General features: G+C 37.6%; 1 protein-coding gene across 1 annotated transcript in view; it reads left to right on the forward strand.

Annotated features, from left to right (window-relative positions):
- Window positions 1–3,381: 3,381 nt before the first annotated feature.
- LOC104082430 (polypeptide N-acetylgalactosaminyltransferase 18-like) overlaps window positions 3,382–21,752 on the forward strand; it is a gene marked incomplete at its 3' end in the record, with an annotated part of 42,275 nt that continues 23,904 nt past the window's right edge. Inside the window, exon 1 of the mRNA XM_009585557.1 lies at window positions 3,382–3,466. Within this exon, the coding sequence (XP_009583852.1) occupies window positions 3,382–3,466 (85 nt within the window). The remainder of the gene's footprint in view (window positions 3,467–21,752) is intronic.

Raw genomic sequence — 21,752 nt, forward strand, 5'->3', positions numbered from 1 at the left:
AAATAGGTAAGTTGGATCTTTAAAATAACATACATAAAAGTACAGGGCATTGCTGCTTCTCCTGGGTAATAGGAAAGATGCTGTTGTTTAACAGACTTCTTAAATTAATTTATGCTCCTCATGCGTACTCTGTAGCAGTGTTTTCAATGCTTTGGAAAGTATGTAATCATTTCAAAATTAAGACATTCTATCAGATCTGATCTGGTGGGATCAGATTTTTTGTGTTGTCCTAAAATTTACACAAATTCTTCTTTGGGTCGTCGGAAATTTTGAGATTAGAAGAAAAGCAGGCTCTGAACAAGAGTTTTGTGAAACTACTGCGATTTGCCTTTTGTAACTATCTCATAAAGTTAGATAGTTCCCACTCCTCAAGCAATTATAACTTAACTTCTTTATATTAATTTTGATTCTTATTCAGAGAGTTTTATCTCTTCATTACATACTTTAGCTGTAATTTAGCTTTTAAAGCATTGCTGATTAAGAGGAGATTTATTTCACTGAGTTCAACATTATTTTGAAAAGGATATGAGACACCTGCTAGCATGCCTCCCTCTTAATATTTCTCCCTGTATGAGTAGAGCTATGCAGAAATCAATTTTGTCATTACCAGAAGCTTTCAGGGATTGCAGAAATTTTTATTTAATGACTTTCAAGAGTTTTTGCCATTTATCATTAAAAAGGAGTTTGAGAAAGGTTGATTCTTCAGGTAGTAACCAACCAGTAGTCATAGCGGTCATGTAGGATGCGATTTTGAATCTCTGATCTTTCTTTTTTTCTTCTTTCAGTTTAGGGTTTAAACATTTTTTGGCATTAATGAAAATTTAGCTTCTAGAGCTCAGAAATCATTCTTGATGGAGTATCATGACTGAATATGTTTCAGCAAAAGTTTTAGTTCTTTCCGGTGCCTCATTATTGTCTTACAACAAATATTTTGTTGAAAATTTTCTGATGGGCTATACTTACAGGTAAAATAGCAGCTTACGTATTTGTTAGACTGCTTTAAATATTTCGTGAAAAAGAAACTCCATAGATGTGGCTTTCACTTTAGGATATTAATGGGTTACTTTTAATTTTTTTGTTTTTTTGTTTTGGTTTTTTTTTTTGTGGTGGATGAAACAGTCTTTGTGTTTCATGTTCGCATTTTGGATGAGCTCCAGTTTCTGTGTGATAATTAGAATAAAATTCATCAGAGACTTGGCATTTAGAAGAAGAAAACAGTAGCAACATATATGTAGCCTGAAGGTTTGTTTCATTTACGTAGTCCTTGGGGAAGATAGCCAAATCAGGAAAATCAATCCAAACTGTATAGTCTGTAACAATTTATAAAATAAAAAAATAGAGGAATTCTGCATTTACATACAGAGTCTGCCTTGGAAACTGGGTGTGCAACATGAAATTCAGCACTTGGCTATGATCCTGTAGAGGGCATCAAAACTGAGTTAAAATGAAATCTGAACTGCCTAGGTATGTAGCTGAAAGTCCAGTGCTGGACTTTTGTAGAGAAGCTTTTTGATTACCTGAATATACCCACTATCCAATAAAAAGCTGGATTTTAGCATTAAGAAATCTACTTGAATGATAGCAAGATGAATCAGTAAAATAGGTAGTGTTATTATCCATGAGGAATATGCGTCAATAAGAATCTATTTGTATGCTTCATCTCCATTATTAGCATGCTTCAAAGTAAAAATCTAGCACAATGCCTTTGTTATGTGTACTGAAAAAAAAATTAATCCATGTAAGATTTTTTTAACAAAAAATTATTTTGTCTTGCTGAAGGATATATCTGCAGATTATTTCTTTTATAAGGTGAAATTAAAGGTAATTAAAATTAATACTTCACTTTTTTAATAGTATGCAGTTATACTAGTTTAGTATCTTCTCTTGTGTTTTAGGGTCAGTTCTGTCTTAGAAAGTGAGCAAAGTGCTGGCATTTTATTGTGTCTTGTGCTACGTGTTTGAAGTTGTGTAATGGTAGATGATTCTGAATGACTCATGCAATGACCAGTTTGTTTTTCCAATGTATCTATTCCAGAATAAAAACATATTGTGTAGAAACGTAAACAAAAATCTTAAGGCATTGAGTATGCACATGAATATGAATAACAAAAAGTGCAAGGTGAAATGTGGTATTGTCTACAGACTCAGTGTCCCTAGTGGAATACTTTTAGTACAGCTATCAAAAATACATTATTAAAGGCTTTAATGTTGCGTTCTACATCTTGGGCCAAGTGCTTACTTGCTCACATTGTTCGGATTGGAATACTATGAAATGGCCTGCTGTTTTGTTGCTTTACATCCAAAGCAGCCATTTGAATTTGTGAAGTTGGTATAAAAGGCCAGCAGACTAGTATTCTTCAGTCATGGCCACTGGTGACAGCATATCACAACACCACACGAGTGCAAATACCTGTTTAAACCAGAAAGCTGTGAAGAATCAGGCGCAAAGCTAAAATCGGGTATGATATCTTCGCTTTACTTGCCAAGATATTGTATGAGCCACTAACAGAATGTGTTCTCTCCTTAAAGACGGTCTATCCTTCTGTTTTAATCAAGAACAGTTATGTTAATTATAAAATAGTTATTGGCACTGATACTTTGTTGACCTATAATTTTCCTATCTATACCACTGGAAAGTAGGGGTACAGAGCCAGGCAGATATCTGGTTTATACTGCGTGATGCAGATGATTGTTACAAAAAGTGCAGGACAATGTAATTATTAGCACAGGACCGAATTACTACAAATAGAGCAGGCCCCACAACTTTCAGATCATTTTTATTGTAAAGTGCTTTTTCTGGCTGAAAATTTGAGAAGGGTTTGTTTGATGAATTTGTTGGTGATTGTGGCATGACACAGTAGCATTCTTTTCTTTTACACAGTTGTGTAAATCATATCATAATCATATTCCTTGTATATTAGATGATCTCTGTATTTTAAGTGTTGCTAAATGCAGTGGTAATACAACTGTTTACAAGGGGGTTATGAAATTGAACAGAATGAAATGAAAGAATGCATTTAAAGCAGCAACACGATGACGGTGAAACAGCCAGTGAATCCGCCTCTGGACCTGTTGGGGCAAATACAATTTTAAATGTAAACAGTACTGAGTGCTTGCCGTGGCAGAGTAAGCTGAGACAGGTAGAAGGCTTGTCATATGAGCAAGTAATCAGGTCTCTTGAACACCTTCCCACAATGATTGCTACATGGGCTAGGGTTAGGTTATGAGCCCTCTCCCGGGAGACATTTTGAAACGGCTTTAGCTATGTATGAAGGACTGCTTGTCCTACTGCACCATAAATTACAAAGAACCAGGCAGAAAATCACTGTGTTCTTGCCAGATGTTTTGTGAACTGCACAGATAGGTATTGACAAAAACGAGATGGGGACTGGCAGCGAGAACAAAAAGACTGCAGTAGTCTTGATCTTGGCACAGGATGTCCTCAGCGTTTGTCCTGAGGTAAGAGGTATGGCTAAAGAGAGACTGGGTGAGAGCAGAGACAGCAAGGTACTGCTGCGGTAGGAGCAGGGAAGAATGGTGCAATTATGGAGACATACTAAAGTTGGCAACCTTTATATGAAGGGAATCTGGCATGGGTAAATGAATAGTCAAGATGACAACTTACCAGTATGCGAAACTTCACTGTTACGTTCATGCTCTTGTTTCAGAAAATGAATTACAGAGTCTCTCCGAGGAAGAAAGTGACTGCTTCACATCTCAGTAATGGCACGTTAATGCTGTGTACTGTACTAAAAGCTAAAAATGGCTCCTGGAGGGAGCATAGTTAAATTTAATTTCTTTACAACCTAGAGTAAAATTTGGTGTTAAAGTGTAAGCGTGTTGTATGCCGAAATGAAGTATTGTGATTAATAAGTATAGCATTATCAACTTAAGCTTTTTTAAGTCAAATACCTGCATCACAAGATTGACTGAAAAAGGTATGAATTTAAAATACTGAGTTTCCACGATGCATTTTGATTTGTGAGCTCTCTCTGTTACACATTTTAGGACTTGAGATTTACTCTGCAGTCAGAGTGCTAGAAATTTTCTTTTCATAAGGAGAGCTGCAGTTGTCATGAATTTAGGTGTTCATGGCTAAAAGAAACATTACTAAGGAGTAGAAAGCCCACAATAAAACAAGAAGAGTTGGTTTTCCTATGTATCATACATTGCATGCATATGAGGTACTGCATATGCTTCATTTCTGACTTGGAATGGAAGCTAACCCCAAGGAATACATCGACTGTCACATTTCACTCTTCATTCATTGTCATCCTCTATGTGAAAGGATCATGTCATCTGTAGTCTTAGCGGGAATTAAGCTGTTTCTGGTGCTGGAGCAGTGCCAGCTTCCAACAGCTGAGAATCTAGAAGTATGGTTTTCCAGTTTGTTACTGACAGAGAAGATGAAAGGTTGAAGCTTCTTGAAAACAAGCTATCAGTTCAGAATCAGCAGCAGAACACCTATTAAAGAAGTCTTCATATTGTTTAATCAAAGAAACTGAAGAGTTAGGATCCCTTGTCCTATATCATTCAGTAATGACTGGGCACTGTGATATGGTGTCATCCAGCCCATTTGACTCTGCAGGCTGTCAACACACTCTGTTACTTCTAATCACTCACCATCACACACATCTTTGAGGAAGCTGACTCCTTGTCCTCCTCTGATTACACAATTGGCCTTTTTTTTTTTTTTTAAGTACAATTCTCTTTCTTGTTGGAGCTTCCTTTTGGTCATTGTTCTAGGACTGGAGATCCCAGGTTTGACACTGTTAACCTCTGCTCTCTGGCTTGCCACCCCTGTTCCAAATCTTAAAGCTGTGTAGGAAGTAATCCTTGAGCCACTCTCCTTGCTCAACCTCCAGCGGGCTCATGTTCTGTTCCAGCATGGTCCTCTGTAAACTAATGAGAATCCTCCTGCTTTGTGCTCTGTGAGGTACAGTAGACAGCTTCCACCACCGCTGTGTCTGCTGACCTTTTCTATACTTGTCTTAACAAAGGATATCTGTTGAGATGGGATGGTTTAACAACCCTCTGAAGGGGCCAGACCCTCTGTTTCAGGCACCTATGCTTTTGGCTTCTCTGAAAATCTGCTGTAGATCAGATTAACTGGATGTAACTGATTTTTGACATCTAGAAGAAAATGAAAATACATTGAAGGGAATTGCCTCTGTGGCTTAATTCCTTAATTCTATCGACAGTTATCAATACCTTAATTAATTGTTGAATAAAAAGTCTTCTGGAATAATTTGTGTGCTCCCAGTTTAAGTGAGACAACTAAATTCTCCTTTTTGTTGTATCTCAGTGAATTCAAAGTGCTTAGCACTGAGTCCTGCTACAAACCCCTGTGTAGTGCCCTGCTTCAGGGAGTTCTGCTGCCAGTTTAAAGTCATCTGAACATTTCCCCTGGGGTAAAAGGATTCTGAGTTGGAGTGCAAAAGTCCTCTCTCTCAGAACCCTCCTAGCCATTATGCATTGGTGCGCTGCCTTCCCCGCCTCACAGGGTTGCTTTTGTGCAGGAATTCTTACCTGAGAAGTTACTACGTCACCCCATTTCGAGACAGCCGACAATCAGCAGCGTCCCCTGACCCTTCCCCATCGGCTCTCATGATGAATTTGCACCAGAAGGTCTAGCTGGGAGAGCTGTCAGTCTTCTTCACTCACTTAGCAATGACTGTTGTTGGGAAAGTTACAAACTGCAGCTGAATGGAATGGCACGCAATTTGATTTTGTGTGTTGAGAGAAAAACAGCTGTGAAATTTTGTGAAAGATGCTTAGGACAATTTGTTTTTTCACCCTTTCTTCTTGATCCATCTTGCCAGCAGGAAGAAGTGTATGCAAGTGGATTGCATGATAATTAAGTCCCAGATATGGAACCAACTCCTGGTCCCTGGAAAACCTCAACAAAAGGAGAAGTCTGAGTTTAACTGTAAGGCAGAGCTCCACAGAAGGGCTGCAGATTTATTGTTAAATGTCAGTACCAATGTAATAAAGATGGTATACAGTAAGTGATGAGCACTTTTCTGAAGAAGAACCGTTTTCAGTAAGTTGTCAACCTGTTTGGAGTGGTTAATTGTTATTAAAAAACAAAAAAATCCCCCCAAAACAAAAAAGAGGTGCAGGAGAGAATGGAAGCCCACTCTGAGCTGTTCAGCTTTCAGAGGCATTTCTGCAAGCTTAGTCCTCCGTCTGTTACTATGGAGCATTGATCTGTTTTGATGATCTACTGGTTTGGGAGGGGGTGTATCTTAAATCTGTCATGTTTCACAGGTGTTTTCTTGATGAGAGAGGTATGGGTAAAGCACAGCTGGAGTAGAATACAAGGCTATCTATATTGTGTGTTCTTTATTAAGCAAAACTGCCTTCTTTGAAGTGTGCTTAAAGCACTATTGCCACTAAATAGTCTAAAAAGAACACAGCAGAAAATTCTGTGTATACTCCTGGGGGTGGGAAGTTACTTTGTTCTCAAGGATTATGCTTTAGATACTGAAAAGTTTAAAAAAAATGTGTTTATAGTAACTAGGAAGGTATTTTAAGAAGTGAGAATTGGGAGCACACAGTTATGCTGTAAGTAGGATTGGAATCCCACTTCAGTCTATCAAACAGCACTGTGCTGTCTCTGTGAAGCTGATCTAGTATAGATTTTCAGTGCTCTAGGACCTCGCTCAGCATTTGCTGGTTGAGGTAGGGGAATTTGGGACAGAATGGAGCTGGCAGATGCCATGGCTGGGCTGTGGTCAATAGTAGAGGAATCCATTTGTAGAAAGGCTTGCTGAGATGAGGCTGTCCATTACCATCTGTGGCTGTCAAGAAGCAGAGCCAGAGTTTCTATTCCTGGCAGGCAAGGAATCTGATTGAGGTTATTCTTCAGTGTGTGAAATAAAAAAAACACTGTATAATTTATAACCTTCTCTACTCACAACTTGCTTTCCGTTTTGTAAACTCTCTGGGCTGATGGTAGTCTTTCTTGAGTTTTTTGTTATTCCATTTGATCTTCTGAAAACTGCAGATGACAATGCTTTAAACAAACCTAACATTTACAAAAAATTTATAAATACGCATATCAGCTCAGCTAAAAATTTGGTTTCCAAGGATGGAGGGAACTCTTGGATTTTTCTTAGAAGATGCTAAATTCTGATTTGACAGCCTTGCAGAGTCCAACAGATTGAGAAGAGAGCTGTTAGGTAAGTACAGCTGCATTATGCTTGAGGCTCTTTCATTTCAGTTGCTGTATCTCATTTACTCTTTCAGCATTTCTTCTCTTTTTCTGGTCCCAGGTTAGTTTTTCAACATAAATATCAAGAGCAAGAATTAGAAAAATCCCTCTTCTAGACCATATTAAAGACATTATTTGTTTTAAGTGTTTAAATTTACTGCCTTATCAATGCCAATACCATGTGCTAATTATTAGTCAGTTCAGCAGCAACTGCAGGCTTCGTTTTTGGAAGGCTTTATCTACCCCTTGAGGCTGAAAACATTTCTGTGTTTTGATCACTTAGAATATGTGAATCACATGCCAAACATACCTGTAATTTTAGAAAATAGATCTTGAACAGAAGAGCTGTTTTCTTTACCTGAGCAACTGATAGATGATATTTTACCTCTAAAGAACAACAAGCTAAGTATTAGAGAAATACAGAGCTTTTTATTAAGAAGGAAAAATAAAGCAGTATTTAATGTCATGGAGTGATGAGGTTAATAGCTGTAAAGTTGCAAACATTTTGCTGAAGATGAAACTGGGCAGGAAACTGAGGCAACCTGCTGCTATTGCTTGAACTGGAAAATCAATGTCTTTGTTTTTGCTGTAGGGAATACTGGATGAGGCTGTGTGTTTCCAGCTCCCAGTGGGTGTCATTAGGAGCCACAAGTACAGCTGAGCTGTATAGAGGGAGCTACCATGTATGTCTGATGAAGAGAAACTAAGAGCGTCTCTCCTGATACTTGAGACTGTAAGAGAGCATTGGAATCTGTTGTTCTTTAGAGCATTTGCCAAAATGCATTCTTAATCAAGTCACTGAACAGTGAGGATTTAATAATGCTACAGTTAATGAATGAACTCAGGTTTGTGTGTGGAAGTGGAAATGTTTTGGTATAGCACTAAACTTGTATTTATTATTATGGATGGTTTGTGAGTTGAAAGGATCAAAACTGAATCCAACCCAGCAAATTTGACTCACACAAGTTGCACTCATGTCAATCAGTGTTCTCCTCTGAAAACAAGGTTACTTGTTAAATGCTTGCGTCAAGACCTGATGCTGATGTGGTCACTGCTGTTGCTCCCTGCAGGAGGGTTACCTAGCTATCAAAACACCTCAAAATCACTGTGGGTATTTGGTTGACCTTCAAGATGCTTTGGAAGAGTTAATAGGTTACCTGTCTGCATCAGCTGCTACTTCTACCCACCTGCCAAATCGATGTGTATTTGTGGCACAGCTCCACAAGCCAGTTGTATCTTGTGGAAGGTAACTTCATTCTGCTGTCACTATTTCTCAGGTTGTCAGTCTTTTTTAGTTGGCCAGTAACTTCTTCAAAGCTAATTGTTACAGGTTTTGTTTGCTAGCAAGAGTGATGGCTATGCAAAAATTTAAGCAGATAATAAAACAGGAATCATTAACCATCTTCTTAATCAGTAGAAGTAATAAATTAAATAACTTTGCAAGTAAGCACAATCGATAGCTGGTCCTATAAAAGGTATCCCAGTGCTCTTAATACTACTTTTTATTCAGTAATGGGTCTTGTCAGCATGTCTTGTGGGATTTGCTAGAGTATTTTAACAAGCTGCACTGAGTTTTCAGAATGATACCCGGAAAGTTCTGTCCATGTGTGAAGACAAGATGTTCTGGCAAGTTGGACAGAACTGGTATCCTGGTATTACATTGCACCTGTCCGTGTCCACATGGTACAGTGGAAATTAAGGCACATGTGTTCATGGAAGGAGGAGCTGCAGGTGGCAGGAATCTGCACAAGTGCTGAAAAAAAAAAAAACAGAGCTGTTTTATCTGGTGGTTCCTTTAGGGGAAGGAGCCTAAAAGAGAAAAGAACTGTGAGAAAGCCAGCCTAACCGATGGTACGTGCACCAGAGGAGGCTATTGCAGAGAGCAGTATTTGTGAAGAGATAAGCTTCAGGTGGAGGACAGAAGTTCAGGTGAGAGGATAAGGAAGTTGATGAACAAATATTGTGACTGTAAAGTATATCTGCAAACTGAAGAGTAGCTGGGAGGACGGTGGGATGATGGTTCCATAGTGCATTTGGAAGAGTAGGCATCCTAGTAATGTATTCAGAGCTGGGGAGAAAAAGGGAGAACTTTTCACTGAAATGTCTGAAGGACAATAAAAGCAGCTTTTCTACTTTTGGAAGGGAAACTTACTTGTTTCAAATTTTACAGGGAAGTCCCAACACACCTTGTTGTTTAGTGGGGCCTTGCTTACTTATTACCATGTCAAACCTTTAAAACGGTATGAAATATTTCTCTAATAGGTATCAACTTTCCAAATGTAACGACCATCAAATAAAATTTTCAAGTCAGAGTTGGGCTTGAATAATACAAGTTAACAGTAATACCCTTTGGAAAGACTGTAGTCACAAATTGTCTTTGCGATAGTTAATAAATATGATAAATATGATAAAGGTTTTAACTGCATATGGAGAACATCACAGAGCTATAGAGATATTTCCATTGTACAAAGACATTTAAAAAGAAGCAAAGTATAATTGCAATTGCAGAGTATGTGCTAATTAGTAAGCTGATACGTCAGCATTATCACCAAGTTGCTCAGTATGGGAGACCATAGTTTCACAAGTTGCTTTATGGGCTCTTAAAAAGAGGCATAAATAGCATCATCAAACTCATGGAAAATGCTTTTAATACTTTTTTTTTATAGATCACTTTAATTTTTGCAAGGTACACAATAGATAATTGTACTCGATAAATACTAAAATCAAGTAATCTTTTCCTTTGTATTCTGGGGAGTACTCTCTACATCTGATAGTCTGACCTTGCAGATAAAATCTCTGGCTTTTGCATGTTTTGCATCTCTCGTAGCCATTGACATAAAAATCATCATCAGTAGTTAGTCACCAGAGAGCATTCTTGACTTAAAAGCTATTTCTTCTGAGTTGGGAGTTGGTTTTACTGGCTAGATTGCCCTCGTTAAGTAATGAGCTTGATAGTGCTGGTGGCTGTTAGGAATGCAAATGGCTTTCCTAACTTGAAGACAGAATTCTCAAACCTAATCTAAATTCTCATTCAATAGTTTCTCATTGGCTTTTCATGAAGGCTTCCATTTATTAAGAGAACAATCTGATATTTAATTTCACAGAAAGAGTAATGATCTTTCTAAAAGTTTTCGAATTTTCATCCAAATAATTAATCCCATCTATGCATAAGCTAAACACTTGCATGAATATATTTGCTTCAGTGAATTTAAACTGATTAGAAAAATGTTTTTGTTGTAGAAATTGTAGGAATGTTCCAGCTATACCTACCCTTTACTATTCCAATTTAAAATGTAGGTAACAAAACTTTCTTAAATATTAGAATATCATAATGGATTATGTTATACCTAATCAGTCAAGCATAAATTAATATGTATTTAAATTATATATATAATAGACCTCCAATATACGTAGCTTTAAAAATGGAGAATTTTTTTTAGTAATAAAACCCAATATTTTCTTGTGGCTCTCATCCCATTTTTTCCCCCCCCAGTGTCTTTGGTTACAGTACTTTCTTTGCTTAGAACAAGCTCTCTGATCACTTTCTACCTGATGTCCCCTTTTTTCACACATTCAGAAGTAGCTGCATGTCGATGTTGATGGAAACATACATCACCAAGAAACTGACATTCAGCAAGGTTGTAGGTCCTGGCAGTCTGTAGGATGTAGTAAAGACAAACTGACAGTCACATTTTTCTACATATTTCAGATTCAGATATATGTAGAATTACAAGTTGTGTTTTTGCAAAGTCACTTTCTATAAGGTAAACATAGGTATGGTCGGTCACTGGAACAGGGTCTCCAGGGAAGTAGTCACAGCACCAAGCCTGTCAGAGTTCAAGGAGCGTCTGGATGATGCTTTTAGTCATATGGTTTAGTGTTAGGTGGTCCTGTGAGGAGCAGGGAGTTGGACTCTGATCCTTATGGGTCCCTTCCAACTCAAGATATTCTATGATTCTATGAATTAGTTTTTAACAAAAAAATTTACTTTACGACTGCAGTAGGAAAACATATCCAAGTCAATTTTGCATTAAATACTGAGTATAAAATAAGCTGTGAAAAGGGTAAGTTTGGGTATCAAAGAATATTTGTCTGAATGGAAACTGGAGACCCACCAGCTTCCAGAGTCATTGGCTTTCTTGATCTGAGGGAATAAATTCATAGATATGACTTTGTGTAAATATGCATTAATCTTTAATAATAATGCAGACTGGCCTCCCTGACCCTGGAAGGAATCTTGAGTTTGCTTGGATTTATCATGGAGAATCGACACCAATTACGATGAAATTGCAAACGTCCTTGTGGGGCTTTCAGTCTTCTGGAGGTAGTTTTCCACAAAGTAGCACAGGAGAAATATTTCAGCTGATTACAGTGACTTGTATGGAAGCTACTCTGAGGAAGAAGAAGGGAAAAAATTAGATGGGGGGCAGAAAATCCAGCTTGGTTGCCTGGCCGGGGAATCTGTATGTGTTTTCATGCTCAATTAACTGTGCTTATACTCTTGACTTTGAATAGAGACTGGTTTTATTCAGAGTATGATTTGGGTGGCATCTGAGATAAAAGAAATACTAATGATCTTAGATCCAAATATAGAGCTAATTCCCTTACAGGGAAAGGCATTCTTTTAGCTATTTGAAAAAATGAAAAGAAAGAAGCCCCAACAATTTAACCTATATGTTTTTGTTTTTTTTTAAATAATGCACATGGAGTCTAATAAAAAGTATTGCTAAAAACTGCACAGAAACCTTTTTAGGATGGTTGGAAACATCCACCTGAACGTTTGAGATGTTGGATGATATGATGCAAGTTTTCTACCCTGCTCTTGTAATACTTTATTAATACTTTATTAGTACTTTTTCCCTCCACTGACCATCTGGAAGTGGCTCAGATGGAAGATGGGAAGAACAGGACCGTAGCAAGTGGATACTAACAGGTTCTGAAATATGATCGTTACCAGCTTTTTGCGATTTAGTGGCTGTAATATGATAATCAACTATTAAATTATGCAGATAGAAATCAGTGAAAGAGGAATGACATCAAATAGAATTATATGACAAATACGGCAAAATCTCATTCCTCATTCTCCTGCTCTTCTCTAATGAGAAATATTAAATAAGAAATTTGAATTCTGTGTTTATAAATGGACATTCTGTGAAGAAGCTAGCATAAATCCAAACTACTTAATTTGTCAAGTAAGACTAGAAGACAAACAGCTGATCGTGTTAAAAGGTGGACCTTGGAAATCCAGTTAAGCATTGGGAAGGCATGGTCATCGATCAGTCAGTCACAAGTGAAACAAAGTTTTGGGTTATACCGTAGTTTCCAGCACTATTTTCTTCTGTCAGTATGTCTTATTACCACTTAGGAAGTATTGTATCTTTTTGTAAGCCTTATACTCTGAATATGCTTTATGTAGAGCTGTTCATTTAACTGATATTCATGAAAGAATAACTTGTTTTCCTTAAACATTAAAACAATGTAGGAATTACTGTTCCAATATCCCTTTATGTTTTATCTTTCTATTAAGGACTGTTTGCCTCAAAGGTGTGGTTTAGAAATTAGTACTTATTTAAATTAAAAATTAGCAGGGGCTGAGTTGGTCCACAGTAGGAGGATCTGAGTAGTCATTGCTGAAAACTCGAGAAGGAACAACACTGTGGCATGTAGAGTGTACTTTTACTCCAAGAGAAAACAGATCTATATTAACTTTTTTCCCCTGCATAATTTACTACTTTCCATGCAGTAGCTGTGCTTTGCTGCTTAGTATATTGGAGGGAATGTAATGAAAGCGCTTTCTCTTCTTGTTCTTACCTGACCTCTGCTTCTACCATTCCTTACACTGGCAGCAATATATTGTAAGAGATATATTAACAGATATCCAAATACTTAAGGTTAAGCTGGGATTAATGCTGTTAATAGGAAATGCAAGTTCAAAAGAAATTACCATCATGTTTTATAGAACATGGCTTTTCTTAAGAGTTGGAAGTTGTGAGCATTAATGTGTGGGTGCTACCAGAAGAAAATACCTTTAATAAGAAGCTCCTCCGAGTCTGTTATGTGTATTTAAATTAGATTTCTTTTTCCCCAAAAAACATGGAAAAAAGGGCTCTTTTTGCTCCAGTTGCAACACTTGTACTTTGTTGTAAAGCTGCAAGTCTTCTTTACACCAGTAGTATTCAAAGTAAGATTATGTTAGTGTTTCTCTTGTAGTAAAAATAGTCTTGTTTACTAAAGAGATGTTCTGGCTGATGGTGTGACTCTGTAAGTAACATCTCACTTCAGGTATATCATTTGTACATTTACTAATTTAATTTAAAAACTAACATGAAGTATTTCATGTAAATCTCTAAACCATTAGATTCCCAAAATATAATCTAAGAGAAAACAGTGTAAAAAATTTAAATGAAGGCAGACACTTTCAGTGTCTGTTTGTTTTTTGTAGGCCAAGGATGTATTCTTTTGACCCTGGAATCCAGGGTCAAAAATTCAGAGATGGAGAATGTAAATCCCCTGGCGTTTCTTTAATTATCCCAAACACTTAAATCTTACAAAAAAGTGATAAAAATAAGCATATGTTTCTATATTATGCAAATGTCATGAGAACAAAATTTAAGTATCTTTTCAGTAAAAGTTCAGAAAAGTTTTTAATGGTCTAGCATTATAAGAATAAGTCATAACACATTTATTAGCCTTTTTGAGATGAAGATTTTTCCCTTTGTCAATAAAGAAAAAGAGTTTAAAAAAAAAGATATTAGCAAAGTGCAGCATGTGTGGAAAATATATGTACTGGGCAGCATGTTGAGAATAAGTGCCAACATTTCTATTTAAAATAGATTATATTAAAGTCAGTGGAAAAAACTGTTCTTCAGAAGTTCTCTCGATATGGGTCTGATGTCTACTGGACATTGTCTCTCAAATAAATGAGAGATGTGAAACTTAGTTAACTGTTTGAAATATTGGCATTTAAACTCAAATACTATGCTCTGGTATTATAAAATAAAAAAAATGTGCAGGTATGTTTGACTCAAGCAGAAGTATGGGACCCGTGGAGTCTTAAGATATTTTCATGTATTGTCCACGTAGGCAGCCAGGGAGCGAGCAAATTGAAGAGATCTTGCAATGTGCAAGCCTGCACTCCTGCAAGCAGCTGGTACTATTTGGCCTTCCAGCTTAGATAATGTCACTTTCAGGGAAACAGATTCGCAGATAGTTATTAGACCATGTTAGCTGCACAGATGGTTTGCATACCTCTGAGCAAGAGAAAACAAAAAGGGGGAATGGGAAAAGAGAGTGGTAAAGCAGGCTGTATAATTAAGCAAAGAAGTGCACATTTTGTTAGGGCTAAAAGGTATAATTTAAAGAAGGGATTTTGCCTGAACAAAATCATTTGAGTGCAATGTATTCTAACTTGAAAATTAGCATTTTTGCTTCTTTACACGCTGTATGATTAGGTCAGTTGGGAATGAATAACCTCTTGGTAACAATTTAACATTTGTTGTTCATAGAACCAAATTTTTATCAGGCTGTAAGACGATGAATATCTGAGTCCATGTGACTTTTTGCGGGGAAGATAGTTCTACTGAAATATTAAATATTCCTCACACTCCAAACTCCGAAGAGGTTTGAAAATCTAGTTAATCTCCTTATGCACAAAACCAATCCGCTGTTACTAGTTAAGGAAGCGTAATTGTAGTAAACATCTGCTCCTTGTAATACAGAGAGTGTTAGAGGCAGGTGGCTTGGAAACAGTGAAACCCACTTCTTCAGTATTAACTTCTTGTGAGACAGGGACAACAAGTAATTGAAGATTGCTGGTGATGCAGACTGCTCATGCAGAGGAATTTGTGAAAAACGGCTGCTCCTAACATCTTTGCTAATGAGAGGAAAGAGGATTTTTATTGTTTTTATAGGCATTTCAGTGATGGCTGGTACCGAGTAGCTCAGAAGTGTAGCATTATTTTAATACTCCTGCAAGGCAGGGGAACCAGTGCTATTCCTATTTTACAATGGCAAGATGAGATCCATGGGGAGAACATTCTGGCTTTTCTGTAAGTGCTCCATTGTACAAAGATAATTAAGGAATTATTTTAGGCAGAAAATTAAATCCTCTTTTTCCTTTTCCACTGTTGAAGGATACTATGAGCAGCAACAGGAGAAAATTACCCTTAATGTAAGTTCCCAGTGCAATCATCATCCTCCACAGGAGGCCAAAGGATGTGCTGCGGTTGTGGACAGTTTGGCTCTTAAGTTTCAGCATTTTCTTCTTTTTCTTCTGGTCTGAGGCAATAGGCTGTCTTGGGAATAGCTCTTTGCATTGAAGGCTAGGCACTTTTTTTAAGGTGGGGATGTCTTGGTATCCAAGTAACTTACCCAGTGGTACTCAGCTTTGCACACTCCATGTGCCCATAGGTTGTTACTCTTCACAGCAGTTTGAAAGCAGGCCAAAGTCAGGAAGAAGGGATGTCAGGAGGAACAGACAAAAAATGCCGAGAATGTATCATGAGCACAGATAGAAAGCTCTGCTTATGAAAACCATGTCAAATTAGACTGGAGAGTATTCAGGAGAATAACAATGGCAAAGTGAGGCTGAGGACCTAAATAAGTGGAAATCTGGTATCTGTGGTTCCATTTCTGAGAGCATTGGGGGACTGGAGAACCTGGTGGTAGATGAAGCCAAGAAAGTGGTGATGGAAAAACAGACACCTGTTCTTCCACAACTTGCTAGGTCTTTGGCAGGAAAGTACATAAAGAAGAAAGTGTTATCAGAGCAAATGTCTGAAGGGACAGAACCCTCTATAACAAAATTCACTGGAGAAGAAAACCATACAAGATTGTGCTCTGTTCTCTGAATCTGATTAACCTACTCTGATGTGAATTATATGAGGTGAGAAAGGTCTCATCAGTATTTCCTTGCATGTATTTTTAAACTCCTGCATTGGCATAGGTACAGCTGCAGAGGGACGCAAATATAGTCAGAAGCACTCCTTCGCTGAACGTTTTAGCAGGCCACTATTCTGAAACTAGGATGGAGTGAAACTAGTGTAGGAGTTTTCTTGCTATCGGTTTCTACTTCTTTTCAGCAGTGTTTGGGTAAGCATTGGCGAGCTTACTGGCCGTGGTAGCATACCAAAAACTTGCTATCTGGAAGCATTAAGCTCTAAAAAGGAGACATATATTTTTCTGGTAAAATACCTTAAATGCAAAATTACCTTAAAATGCAAAAGCAACCTTGGAGTTAAATCTCCAACTCCCTTGTGCACCTGCTGACCTCTTCCAGGCAATGACCATTGACTAAACATCAGTATGGGGCAGAGAAGCAACCTTGACATAACTTTTGATCTCAAGATCACACTGAGAAAGTCTGAGTCAATACTATGGAAAGATGGATTCCACGTGCATGTTTTAGTCAGATGGAAAGAGAAGCAGATTCATTACAATGTTCCCAGCCAAACTGTGGCTCTGCTCATGGAGAAAGCCATGCCTCCTCAGCAGGCCTACCAAATCACCCTTACCCAGTGACTCAATGAAACACTGTGTGGGGCTTCTTTAGGAAACTTTTCTGGTTAAGGTTTGGAGATGATGATTAGGTCTAATGCAATGAGCTTTAGTTCTCCTGCCAGGGAAATTACCTCCTGCTTTCTAATTGGCTTCAATTTCTCTCATCATTATTCCTTTTTTAGAGATTGCATTTAGAAAACAACTCAGGTAAAACAAAACATTGGATTAAAATATCCCAGGTTCCATTTTCCAGGTTAAGAAATTTAATTCTCTGGCATTGCCTCGAGCTAGGATTTGTTTACAAAATTCCTGGAGCCTTTACTGATTTTTGTCAATCTATGCCAACTGTGTTTAAGCCTCAAAGTATTAAAGGGCAGCTTTTCTCCAGGAGTGAAGATTAATTGAAAACAAACTGTTAAGAATCTTCATTTCCTGTTACAGAAAATTACTTCCACTGTGGATGTAGAAAATCTTTGGTTTCATTGATGAATAGCTATTCCAAAGTAACATCAGCTCCTCTCAAGTCTTCTCTTCAGAGCTGGCTGCTTCTAGAATTTCTTCCTGCACTACTACTCTGCAGCTAATATCCTAACTCTTGGTAAAATGATTTGTTCATTCTTTTCTTTTTTATATAGAGTTTAATTAGCCTATCCCACCCTAGTGACTCATCAGTAATTAACTTGCAAGCCCTGCAGATTTCAGACACCTGCTGGGCAGGTGGAGCAAATGAAAAAACCACCGTGTTTCATTTTGGACATAACCTCAGGATTAATGAAATCTGTTACCATGCATAACAATTCCTAAAAGCATTATGTAAATTTAAAATTGAATGTCTCACAATTCTCTGGTGTTTTATCAGAGTATATTCTTCTGCTATCTATCCTAATAGTCTCTGCTAAAAGTAACAATAATAAATAATATAATAATAAAGTCTCTGGTCCTCTATTATTAAAGGTACTCTACAAAATTGGTGAAAGTCTGTTTTCATTACCCAGTTTTTTAGGCATTTTGCTGACGTTTTCTAAAGCTCCTGGATAATTCTGTTTCTATTTAGAACAGCTAGGATTAGTAACCACCTATCTGGGATTATATGTATATAACATATCTGCTAATTGCACTCCTTTATTTAATGCACAGACTGCAGGATCTGGGCCGATTCTGCTGTCTTTTACAGTGGAACAGAAGAATTGGTAGAAAATACTTCTGTGCAATTACATGAAATGTAACTGTGGTATCCTTCAGCAGCTTTTTGGATTTAAGCAAATTCTACTCCTGTCTGTTTTAATATAGCTGAGATGAGAATTTATCCTATAATAGACTATTTAAAATGGTCTTCTAGATCTTTATCTGGTGCAAATCAGTAGCAGCACTCGTGCTGTCTATTCATTTAAGCAGCTTTGTCATGGGTCCCAGTACAGCCTTGATGTACATTCAAATCCCTTTACACAGGAGACAGAAGTAAACCTGAATGGTTTGTATCCTGCAGAGATGCTCTTACTGCATAATACTGGGTAAAGAGAAAGACCTTTTTCCAAATTGTTTAGAGAGGAAGGTCAGGCCTAGGGGGCTGTTTTAAAGAGAAAGTGTGGACGCCTAAATCCAGGAGAGTGTTCAGAGCTGTGAATCGCAAGTGAAAGAAGGCACCTCCTTGCAGCAGGAAGCATGTGAGTCGTTGTGGGAGGCAGGATTGCAAGGCTCTCTGCCCTTTACATTTTTTCTTGCCTGCCTGAGTGGCTTCATAATGGGCATGCTGACATCTGAGTGTCACTTGTGTCCCACCTGAAGGGTATGAGTGTGGTAAGATCATTAAGCACCTAGAAGTGAAGCTATTTCACAGTCACTATTAGTAACACCTTTCCAGGCTATTTTCTGCTGTATGGTTTTTTTTGCTGGAAAACACAAGAGAATGTGAAATGTAATGATGTTTATCAAAGCACTCAAAAGAGTTTCTAGAGAAGCAACAACATGAGAGTAAAAATGCATTTGCTGCTGGGTGCAGTCTTCTCCTCTTTAAAGCATATTGCAGACATGATTAATTTAAGTTACGGTAATCATAAAAAAGGTTCATTTCTTCAATAACATGTCCAGCTGTGATTTTTGTCAGTGTTTCTACAGTAAGTGGGTTTGGACCATATTGGTGATAAGCATAACTTTAACAACAGGCCTTCTGCAGAAGTACTGTGGCTAACTCAGTAAGTAACAGTATTTCTCAGTCAGATGTTGATGTTTTTGGAGGTGCTGTGCAGTGGGCACAGTACTCCTTTGCCCTGGCTTAAATTGGGGTGCAATACTGGTGAGCACCATTAAAAGGACTGGACCAATTCTTATCAGAGAGTCTTGGCGACTTTTTAAAAAAAAAACAATCAAACACACACACAAAAAAAACCCAACCACCTCCGTATGTTTTTCATTTCTAGTGTATATGATAGTGGAATTTGTCTGTCATTTTGTAGTAATCAGCACCTGTTTAAGAAGTGCCTCGTATGTTCTAAGCTTTTAGATCTCTTTCAACAGTAATGGTCATGTCACTGCACCTTTTCCCCCCGGCCCGTAATGATCATTTATGGCTTCGTAACTCCACTATCCATAAAACTGCACAATATCCCTTCTGAGGAATCAACCTGGTGTGTTGTAAAGAGCAGTATAAAACAGGTACAATTTTATCTCTTCAAACTGCTTTAAAAATATTAAATAATTGAGCCTTGCTGTTTTGCAGGTTTTATTAATTTTATTGCCTTATTTTCCAAAGAGGGACCCAATTGTGGATACAAAGATAGGGCTTTTAAAAACTATGTCTGTATTCATTTCATCTAAAGATCATACTCTTATGTCCAGTTCTTGCCTCGTGTAATGGTCATCAAAGTCCATGAGCAATCATATGCTTTTGTGAGAACTGAATGCATCTTTTTCCTCTTGTTTTGAAGAATAACAGTGCTTATGGAGTTTTCCACTCCTGTTCCTTCTTCATTACAGTCCAATCTTTAGAAGAGTCTCATGACCTTGACAGTGGAGAACACTGGGGAGATACTCTCTTCCATAGTGGTTTTTTGGGATGTATTTATCAAATTTCGGAAATATTTGTGTAAACTCAGCAAAAACTACAATCTTGCTAGTGGAGCAGAACCCTGCAGAGCTGACATTGGTCAGACGCTTCCATTCTTCACACAACTGAAGCAGAGGAAGAATAGCTTCAAATAAAAAATATTTTTAAAAGTTACTCTGGTTTTTAAAGTTGCAAAGGAAATGCAGAATGTTGTAAGTTTTAGAGCCATTTTATCTACAGGTCTTAACACAGAAGAGGAAAAAACCTCAGGTAGTAGATATTTCTCAAAGTTCCTAGTTGTAGGATAGACAGTGCATACAGCTGAGAACAGTAAACAAACCAAAGTATTTGCTAGGTATAATCTAGAAAATCCTCTTTGCCTTCTGTTTATGCAGACTGCTGGTTGTCTACATGACTTGTTGTTTTCTTTTAGCATGTTTTTGACTTACTATCCTTTCTCCAAAACTAAGTTAAAGATAAGTATAGTCTTACAGCATTTACCAAATACCTATTAAACCCGAGGACTTTATTTGATTGCATTTTCTTTACTTTTTCTTACTATTTCAAGGATAATTCATGACATCTTGACAGTCTCAGTTTATTGCTATTAACATTAGCACAAATCATCTACTTGGTATCAAACATGGGAGAGGGCTTCTAATCTGTCATTCATGTTTTTCTGCAAAGAGGAGAAGCCATGTTATGCCTAGGTTTCTTTTTCTATTGCAGTGTAGTTTGCAAATCTTTAAAATGTACTTACTCCCTGCTGCTGCATTTGTGTATGTCTAGTGCTTTAAGTATGAAAAAAGCTAATGGCAAATGGGGATGGAAGATGCTTTTACAGAAGTGCACGCAGGCTCTTCTTCAAAACTGCCCTGTTGTTCTTCAGATTTCTTCAGGTTTCATTTAAGACTGAAGCTCATCTCTGTCTCTTGGGGTAGCTTAGGAAAAATCTTCAAAATGTGAACTAGCTCCAAGCATGTACAATTACATCTGCAAGTGTTTGAAAAGTACGTTTGAAATAGGAGCCCTGTCAAATGCAGGCCCACTTACCAAAATGGCTGTTTACTGAGATGCCAATGATACACTTTGGTGGAAGTGGTGAAACAGCTTACAACGTTTATCATAATGTTGAAATCATTTATGAAAAGTGAAAAGGCTGTCTTGAGCGGAGGAGCTACTGCTCTCTAAAATTTTTGTGTTTGTGAAGAAGGGGCCAAAACAAAATTCCTCAGAGGACTGAATGGACATTGGTGAAGGAAAACTAATCTGAGGAAGGTCAGTACGGCCCGGTAAGCAGAGAAAATCTCATTTTATGTGATTACTGAAAGAGGAAGCCTATTTTTGGTGCTTTGAGTTGGGTGAGTGTAGAAGAGAGCTAGTTTCTGTTTACTCATGTGAACTTTACTTTTGGTGTCACTACTCAGTTTTGTATAAAAGTAAAAGCTGTATGTTACGACAAAATAGCGTCACAGCCTGACAGCTCTTGGCAAAATAAAGTTTTCAAAATAGTTAAGTGCTTTCATGTTTATTTCAGGTGACATAGATTTGGGTTTATGATATAAAACACACTGAGCTTTTAAATCCTCTCAGCTGCACAGATGCAAACTCCACTAATCCCAATGAAAAACGAGATTCCTTTTTTAGTAAGCACATAAGCAGATGCCTAAATTTAGGAACATGTGCAGTTACAATCAGTGGAATATTCTGAATCTTTTTATTTCCTTTCCTGCACTGGAACTCACTGTGCTGTGTCTTTGAGAGGTCTCGGACTCTAAGCCTTACTGTGAAACCTAGTTTATTCTGTTGCCTTTGCAGAGTGCTCTTTATGTGTAGATTTTATTTACTGTACATCTGTACCTTTCAAGCTTGCTTTGCAAACCTTTCCATACTTGCTAAGAACTGAGGAATGCTAGTAGTAGTGTTGTCTTCCACTCTTGCCTGGAAGAAATAGGCAGTGTAACCAACTTACCTAATGACAAACTGTTAGGCAAG

The sequence above is a fragment of the Fulmarus glacialis genome, unplaced genomic scaffold, assembly GCF_000690835.1.
Source record: "Fulmarus glacialis isolate BGI_N327 unplaced genomic scaffold, ASM69083v1 scaffold14769, whole genome shotgun sequence".
NCBI classification, from domain to species: Eukaryota; Metazoa; Chordata; class Aves; order Procellariiformes; family Procellariidae; genus Fulmarus; species Fulmarus glacialis.